General features: G+C 50.5%; 1 protein-coding gene and 1 long non-coding RNA gene across 2 annotated transcripts; one reads left to right on the top strand and one right to left on the bottom strand.

Annotated features, from left to right (window-relative positions):
• Positions 1 to 1117: 1117 nt before the first annotated feature.
• Prok1 (prokineticin 1) lies at positions 1118 to 8187 on the top strand. The gene is made up of 3 exons (XM_046467289.2): positions 1118 to 1956; positions 4265 to 4390; positions 7071 to 8187. The coding sequence occupies exons 1-3, from the start codon at positions 1885 to 1887 to the stop codon at positions 7188 to 7190; spliced, it is 318 nt and encodes a 105-aa protein (XP_046323245.1). The 5' UTR covers positions 1118 to 1884; the 3' UTR covers positions 7191 to 8187.
• LOC131425043 (uncharacterized) lies at positions 4912 to 7347 on the bottom strand. Its single transcript, XR_009228850.1, has 2 exons — positions 6796 to 7347; positions 4912 to 6271 (listed from the first exon to the last, which is right to left on the bottom strand). It is a non-coding gene; the product is annotated as an uncharacterized LOC131425043 (long non-coding RNA).
• Positions 8188 to 8639: the final 452 nt, after the last annotated feature.

The raw sequence follows: 8639 nt of genomic DNA, 5'->3' as shown, positions 1-8639 counted from the left end.
ATTGTGAATACACAAAATTAGTTTTGTGTATTGTGGGGAAGGGCTGGGGAGGGAGGTCTGAGAAGCAGAGGTATTCAGGAAATAAGGGCTCAGAGGGTTGGCAATATTTTCAAGGCCATGAAGCCAGTGAGCAGTTGGTTAGAAGTCAAGGTGTCTGCTGGTGGGGGTCTGTCTTCCAAGCCACTTGGCCCAGAACCACTGGGCTCTTTCTCTCTGCACTCATCAATGCCTGTCAACATTTATGTGTAGGGACCCTATTTTCATGAGACACTCCAGGAAAACATAAAGGGCTTTGTGGATGAATCTGTTTGGGAAAAACTATAAGATGTCTTTTCCACTTGCTGCTTTCTATACAAACACATGTGAAAGGTCCTGAAAAGTATGCAGAAAAATGCCAGTACAGTTTGCATAACCCAGTGTTTCCCAAGTCTTTGACTATAGCAATCTTTGTTTATTTGTTTAGATAACATCTACAGGTGGAATATCTGTTATCTGAAATTTATGGTACCAGACTGTTTCAGGTTTTGCATTTTTCACATTGTAGAATATTTGCATATACATTATGAGGTACTTTGGAGATGGGCCCCAAGTCTAGACACAAAACTCATTTTATGTTTCATATATACCTTATACATGTAGGCTGAAGGTGATTTTATATGACATTTTAAGTAATGTTGTGCATGTCACGGTTTCGTGGTATGAAATTTTCCACATTTGGCATCGGGTCAAAAAGGTTTGCATTTTGGAGCATTTAAGATGTCAGATTTTTGGAATAGAGGTGGTCAGCCTGTATTAACATATGGCAAAATATATCTGGAAACAATATTAGCTTTTATTGTTATCTAGATGAACTGAATCGTCTGGGAAAGGATCAGGGAACTTTCTCTGGGTTGTCTGGAATAGTGAGGGCTGGAACTAGGGCCATTCCCTCCAGCAAGAAGGGCTATGCCCAAAGTCACCTTTTTATTAGGCTGGCATCTGTGCCCACTGTGTTTGTTTGCCCACAGAGAAGGCCACTGTCATGCTCACCCCATGCAGCAGGAAGGACAGCATTGTAGTTCGTCATACCTTTGAGCTAAAGTTCAGCCCGAGTTTGCTTCTCTGCAGGATGCTGAGAGCATGGGACCTGTGGGGTTGCTGATTAAATCTGCCTTTGGCTCCTGCACCAGGGTGTTTGCTGGTGTTCATCCTGAGCCCAGTAGAAAGCAGACAGTTAGGTGTCCCACCTGGGAGTGCAACCCCACAAATCTGGACTTGTTTTCTCACTGTCTAATGTCTCTTTATTGGAATTTTCACCTTTCGAGGACCAGGGACAGCACCTTCCCCACTTGTAACTTTTTTAGCTACCTCCGTGTTGATCCCCTGGTAAATGCCCAGATAATTCTTGTTGGGCTGAGTGGGAGGGAATCAATAACACTCCGTGTTTCACGGTTTGGGGCAGGAAAGGATAAATGGTGATGTTGCAAATCCCTTAATTCATTACCAAGCCTCTCTCTGCCCCAAGCAGCATAGAAGGACACCCAGAGGCAGAAAAGAATATCAAGAGCAATGGCACATAGCTTTCTGAAGCTCTGCATTCCTGGAAGAGTTAGAGCGACTGTCAAAGCCCTCGACGTATCCATTTTTATTAGTTTTTGTGGTGATTTGATGTTGTTAGGGATTCAGCTCTCATCTTCGCCTCTGAGATCATCTGAATAACGCCGGGAATAGGGAAGGCAAGAACAGAGATGAGGCAGCCACAGGCAGCCCTGGACCCGACCATATAAATCTAGGAGGAGGGTGGGGCAGGAGAGCCTGGGCTTCCCAGTTTGCTGGGCACGAGGCTGAGCCGGGGAAGCAGGAGGCATTGGAGAAGACCGTGTTTTGCCTTCACTCCAGGTGGCCATGACAGGTGCCATGAAAGTCTCAATCATGCTCCTCCTAGTAACTGTGTCCGACTGTGCGGTGATCACTGGGGTAAGTCTCTAGCGTTCTCTCTGCCTGGGTTCCAGGACAGTGCTAGGGTCTGCAGGGGATGTAAGCCCGGGAACCACACAGGTGGCCCCGCCATCCAACACACCACAAACCAAAGGGACCCCAGAGAGGGATTGTTTGTGATTTTCAGATTAGTTGGACCTCACTCTGATAAACAGGGTTGGCTTTTAAGAAGCTGTGTTTAAAGAAGATCTTGTTTTAAATGCATTCGGAGACAATTGAGAATTTTTGAAGTTTTAGTCTTTGGGAAAAATGAAGATTCCTGTTGTGTCATTGGGAATTCTTTTATAAAGTGGAATTCATCCCTTAATTTACCTTTTGTGTAAGTTTTGGTTTTCATATACAGTCTGGTCCACATGTCAGTTTTGACGTAGCAGTATGTTGGTTTAATTAAGGGCAGTAATAGCTCATTGGCTGCAATTACATCAGTATCACCCCTGCTGCCTCCACTCAGAAAGAAAGAATGTTTTGAAATACTTTTGCTCTGTGCCCAGTTCTGAGAGGAATACTGGCGACACCAACATTTGGCTAAAAAATGCTCCAAACAGAGGCCAGTAGAGAAGCACTAGGGAGAGATACCAGTTTAACTGGCTTCTAGAAATGCAGACTGACAGCACAGGCTCAGCCCACGGGTGCTGCACACGTCAGTGCCCACGACTCTGTGAGGGTGATGTCCCCTCTGAAGGCTGGCTCTTACTTTGCCCCACTCTGGCATGGATGCCGGTGGTGTTGGGCAGCGGGACTATTCTTACTAAAAGAAAGTAACACTGCACTCAAACCTTTCCTGTCAAAGTCATGAGAAGAAAAAGGGAAATGAACTTTTATTTCAACCACCTCCACCGTTTTTGTGGAGTAATGTCAAACAATGGCTGGAATTGGGTTTGTTTTCGTGTTGGTAGAAAGGATAATTCCATTCTCCTTTCTAAAGGAAAAAGACTGGTTGGTTCAAAAGAGGCACATATATGAAGGGTAAGCTATCGCTTTGGAGATCCAAAACAGGCACGGAACGAGCATAAAGCACTGAAGCTTGGTGGGGGTGGGTGGAAGGGAGAAGCCGGAAGGCCCAGCAGTCCTGCGGTCAGGATGGGAGCACCAGGTGGGCCCCGAAACCATGTCAACCTCACTTGGCCAGCTCTGACATCTGGCCCACGGGAAATGCACGACAGCAATGTGAATAGTTAGACAGTAGACTCCATTCTCGGAGTCCTGCTGATGTCCACAGGTAACTTCCAGGAAGAGGCCAAGTTCTGCCCTCTCCACATTCCTGTTACCTGGATGGCAAATGTCCCCAAGTTCAAGGCTGTCTGGTCCCACTACCAGAGTGGGACAGCAATGCCCATCCCTGAAAGATAAGAGCCAGGTGGGGGTCTCCTTCCTCCGACTCTCAGCTTTCAGAGCATGGCTAGGTATGAGGGGTGCCCTTGCTGGGCTGGAGACTGGCAGCCAGGTGACCGCTACCCGTGTCTCCTCTGGGTGGAGGGAATTGGCAACCTCTTTTCCTCCCGGGGCTGAGAAAGTGGGGAACTTCTAGTTCTGGATGCAGTCCCCACGTGCAGCCTGAGCCCTCCCCAGCCTCCACTGGAAAAGAGCAAATCAAGACACAGCTTCAAATTTCAGTTCATCGAAAGCACTCAGCTTCTGTAAAGTGGCCAGTTCTGATCCTAGCTTATGGGTAAAGTGGGTTTTGCTGCCTTCTTTACAAATGTCACCTTCTGGAAACCAGGCAGGGACATACAGCCTATTCTGGGAGCCGAGCCCTGTGGGGTCCATCTCTACTGGGGGGATCCCAGGGGCCAGTAGAGAAGCACTAGGGAGAGATACCAGTTCAATCGGCCTCTAGGGAGAGGGGTACCAACATGTGGAACAGGCATCAAGTAAGGGTGCTGAGTTTGGGCTGGAGATTCTTGGCTGAAAGCAGCTTAGTGCTGACCACTCAGGGGCTTGGGCCATCAGGGACCCTCCCAGCTTTGAGAATTCTAAATCACTCAATCCTACCAGCATCTGCTGAGCATCTACTGGCTCTAGAAGGGTTATCCCTCCTGACCCACTGGACTTTTCAGACAAAGAGGTCTGCCTCCCCACTGAGAGGTCTCCAAGGAGCTGGGACAGTCCCTCAAACCCAGATCCTGATGGACATGAAGCATCCTGCCCATGAAGGGAGCAGGGGCAATAACCCCAGTCCAAGGCATGCTGTTGTGATGGGGCCAGGTGACACACAACCCCCCAGAGGACTGCTGGGCTGCAACCTGGCTTCTCACAGGTAGTAGTGCTGCCCTCTCTGTCTCTGCAGGCCTGTGAGTGGGATCTCCAATGTGGAGCACGCACCTGCTGTGCCATCAGCCTGTGGCTGCGGGGGCTGCGGATATGTACCCCACTGGGACAGGAAGGAGAAACGTGCCACCCCAGCAGCCACAAGGTAGGTGACCACGCAACACACATTTGGTTTGTGTGTTCAGGTGAGCCCTGAGCTGCACAGGACGGGAGGTCCTGGGGCCTGGCTCTAGCCAAGATCACCAGGGCTGGAGCTTCTGAGTACAGTTCTGCTTCCTCCACAGCTGAGCAGGCCCCTAAATGCCAGAGGGCTGTCTGCTGCCCACCCCCACAAACACCCACCTTACTCAGTGTCCCACAGACGATGTTTGTGCATCTCACAGGGCCTGACATCCTGAGCTATGATCTTCTAGACAGGCTGGAGAACCACTAAGACAATTTGATTTTATAGCAGCCCTGGGCCATGGTGAGGAAACAGATCCAGCAAGGTCACGTGACTTGCTCAATGCATAGTCACCGAGGCAGCTGGGACTGGAACTGCAGTTTTCTGACATCAACTCTAGCTACATGTCATTGATGTTGGGACTGCCTCCTTTGCGGGGACAGCCAGAGTCCTTGCTTCCCCAATGTTGAAGTATAACACCAGAGAAGCACGCCGAGGCAAGGTCAGGGTGGAAAATAGAGGCTTTATTAAAGGACAGCAGAAAAGACTTCTCCCGGAGGAAGAAGGGGACCCAAGAGATGGAATCCGTGGAAGTGCGGTTGTCTCCCCTTTTTATACCTAGGGTCTTCATCTGCCCCCCCCATTCCTGTCCCCTGTTCTGTTATCTTTCAGTGATGGAATGTAGGTGGGAAGGCCCGAAGGGTGGGGCACAGGTGGGCCAAAGAAGTAATCTGGGCAGGAAGGACTTTTGGGTCAGCATCTTCAATTTTGCAGGAAGCTGTTTCATTAACATTTCTTTGGGATGGGCTCCGGCCTTGGGTTTTTCCCGGACTTCATTAACATTCCAAGAGTTCTGCTCTGCCCCCGCCCCCACTTCATTCTCAACATGGCCTCCATTTTGGATCTTACTCGATCTTAGACCCGATTTCCCTAACTACACTGACTACCTAACTTTAAATCTGGCTTCAGTCGTACTGGTCATGCAGACTGTTAGGCCTGGAGAGGGGGTTATGGCCATTTCCAGTTCTTTACTTGCTGTGTGATCTTGGGTAACTAGCATGACTGCTTTTTGCCTCATGTATACATTAAAGGGAGCCCACTGATTCCCCCCTGCAGTCTCTTATCCATCTGAGAAATCTGGATTTTGAAAGGGTCTCAAATGCCCTTTGCTCCCTTGGAAACCTCCCTCAGAGACCTGCCTTCAAGAACGTGAAATCAGCTGGGGGTGGTGGTGCCTCCACCTTGATCACAAGCTCAAGGCAACTTAGTGAAGCCCCAAGTGATTTAGTAAGACCCTGTCTCAAGAATAAAGAACAAAAAGGGCTGGGGATGCGGCTCAGTGGTAAAGCACCCCTGGGTTAAATCCCTGGTACCAACAAAACAAAACAAAACAAACAAACAACAAAGCAACCATGAAATAAGACCCCCCAAATGATGGCTCCTCTACACAACGGTTCTGAAGCCAGGCCAGCAGGTACTTGGAACACACATTTCAAGAAGGCTGTCACTCTTTTGTGCCCTAAGCATCTAGTGAGGGCTCTGCTTCCATCCCCTGGCAGCCAGCTCCCAGCCACAGGGTGTAGAGGAGCCCACAGGGCCTTTGCTTCTGCATGGTCAACAGGTGCAGACAAAACTGGGGGGCGGGGTTAGGGGGCTATGCGGGGTGGGGCCTGACATCCAGATTCAGGCATCTTACAAGATTCGGTGCCCCGTCGGGGGTGAGACTCCTCCAGTAGTGTCCCTCTCAATCTTGGCCTTTTCCCCACACCATGAGGAGGTGGTGGGGAGGCTGTGCAGCTCGGCGGCCCCCTTTGCTTTGGAGTGTGTGGGGCTTCAGTGCAGATCCGTATTCCCAGCGGGGACCTGAGTGATAATAAAACTAACACGGAGGGCCTCCTACAAGCCACTCTGCAGACAAGCTTTTTGTAAACATATACTTTAAACCTCTTCCAGCCACATTGTAGGTGCTATTAGCCCATTTTACAGATAGCAGAGTGGATGTGCAGCAAGGTTAACTAAAACCTGGTGTCTGACACTGAACCTGTGCTCGTGGTTCCTAATCAGCCCCCCTCAAGGATTCCTCGGTGGTCTGGTGGCCTCCTACAAGCCACTCTGCAGACAAGCTTTTTGTAAATATATACTTTAAGCCTCTTCTAGCCACATTGTAGGTGCTATTAGCCCATTTTACAGATAGCAGAGTGGATGTGCAGCAAGGTTAACTAAAACCTGGTGTCTGACACTGAACCTGTGCTCGTGGTTCCTAATCAGCCCCCCTCAAGGATTCCTTGGTGGTCTGGTGGCCCTCTGGGCAGTGAGTCAGAGTGCAGAGACTGTGTGTCCCACACGGCTGCCCCCAGGCACCCACCAGAGTTGAGCACATAACAGACCTAACACAGTAGGTGTCCAGTCAACAGAGCTGGGCGTGGGTGCTGCGTCTGAAGACCAGGCAGCCTGGGTACACGTCTAGCTCCTCCGTAGGTGAGCCGAGGTCCTCGCATGCTGCTCGATCACCCTGTACCTCGTTTCCTCAGCTATAACCTCTAGTATTGCTGGGCGAGGCTGTATGGGAGGTGGAGTGAGGCATTCGACAGGGCTGGGCCCCCAGAGGCTCCGGCTGGAGGCCACCCCTGTGGGTGAAGGTGTCCCTCTCTGCTCTCCCCAGGTCCCCTTCTTCCGGAAACGCCAGCACCACACCTGTCCCTGCTCACCCAACCTGCTGTGCTCCAGGTTCCTGGATGGAAGATACCGCTGCTCCACGGACTTGAAGAACATCAATTTTTAGGAGCTTGTCCAGGCTCAGACACCCACCAGGCTTCCTCCCGAGTCCAGCCTGGGGTCACCTCTTCTGGATTGTTATTTCTACCGTGCAGCCTGCTCCCCGCAATCCCTCAGTCCTATACTGCCCATCTGGATCTTTCCCGTCTGGTATACCAGAGGGCACATGGACCAGCGACCTTCACTATGGCACAGTTGGGTCAGCCTGTGGTTGCTGGCCCTGAGAGGTGGCCAGCCAGCTTCTCTCCCCTGTTCAACCTTCCTGAGAGGCTGTGAGCTGTGGAGAGGACATTGTCCTCCTCCCTGACATTCCCCAGCACAGGCCCCTGGGCGCATTGCCCTTGGCCCTCCGCCCTATCATGTGAGGTCTGGGAGGCCAACCTGAGCATGGTTCCTTCTCTTCTGGTGGAGTAACTCCTGATTTTTAGACCACAGGCCCAAGGCCAGCTCTTCCCAGAAGGCACAAGGCAGTCACCTGGAGTAGGGTGTGGGACGCCAGGTTAGTCAGGCAAGCCAACTTCCTCATAACTCTAGTCCTGTGACCTTGGGCCTGCAAAGTCCCTAAAGGCCTTCCTAACACTTCACCAGTTACCAGAGAGCTCCAGCCCCCAGGGTTTCACCATTACAATGAAAATGGTGGGGCCTAATCTCATTTTTTTTTTAAAGAGAGAGAGAGAGAGACAGAGAAAGAGAATTTTTTAATATTTATTTATTTATTTTTAGTTTTTGGTGGACACAACATCTTTGTTTGTATGTGGTGCTGAGGATCGAACCCGGGCTGCACGCATGCCAGGCGAGCACACTACCCTACCGCTTGAGCCACATCCCCAGCCCCTAATCTCATTTGATGTGGACAATTTAGAAGGGGATTAGGGAGTTTCCTTACACAACCCTTTTCCAAGGATCAGTTCCTGTGAGCAAATCTGCAACCGTGAGGCAGGTCCTCCCCTGCCTCGTTATGGAGGAGCAGGGCCCTCAGGCTGCCAATAAAAGAAGGAACCAAACCAGGGTGTGTGGCTGTGGTGTTCCTGTTTCTGATGGGGTGTAGATCTGTGTGGGCCCAAGTTGTGGTGGGGGAGGGGCAATGTTTTGGAGCACGGGATTTTGGGGGTCTCTTCGATGAGGGGGTGACAGGCAGCTTGGAGGGCTTGGGCAAGGAGGGCTTAGGTGCGAGACTCTACTGAGGAGGCAGCTTAGCAGGGTCCGATTGCAACTCTCATTTTTGAAATTTGGTCCCTTTGCTTTTGTTGACCACTTGACCCCACCAGGTGACCTTGTGCCTGGGACAAGGAAGAATCTGGAGTTGGCCTCACTTCTGAACCCCAGGATGGGAGCTTCCCCTACATTCAGGTTGCTGGTCCCACTCTTCATCTCCACATTAGCACCTGTCCTAGTAAAACATAAAATATAAACATGTAAAAAAAAAAAACCCAAACAAACAAAAAACCCCCAAACA

The sequence above is a fragment of the Marmota monax genome, unplaced genomic scaffold, assembly GCF_021218885.2.
Source record: "Marmota monax isolate L192 unplaced genomic scaffold, Marmota_monax_Labrador192_F-V1.1 WCK01_AAM20220418_F8-fsc00181, whole genome shotgun sequence".
NCBI classification, from domain to species: Eukaryota; Metazoa; Chordata; class Mammalia; order Rodentia; family Sciuridae; genus Marmota; species Marmota monax.
Note: the sequence above shows the minus strand (reverse complement) of the source record. Positions and strands in the feature narration are given on the sequence as shown.

What these genes read in the sequence shown, in the direction of transcription:
- Prok1 (XM_046467289.2), top strand. Translation starts at nt 1,885, where the DNA reads ATGACAGGTGCCATGAAAGTCTCAATCATGCTCCTCCTAGTAACTGTG. An exon ending in ACTGTGCGGTGATCACTGGG is followed by an intron (nt 1,957 to 4,264) that starts GTAAGTCTCTAG and finishes CTGTCTCTGCAG; the next exon opens with GCCTGTGAGTGGGATCTCCA. An exon ending in GCCACCCCAGCAGCCACAAG is followed by an intron (nt 4,391 to 7,070) that starts GTAGGTGACCAC and finishes TGCTCTCCCCAG; the next exon opens with GTCCCCTTCTTCCGGAAACG.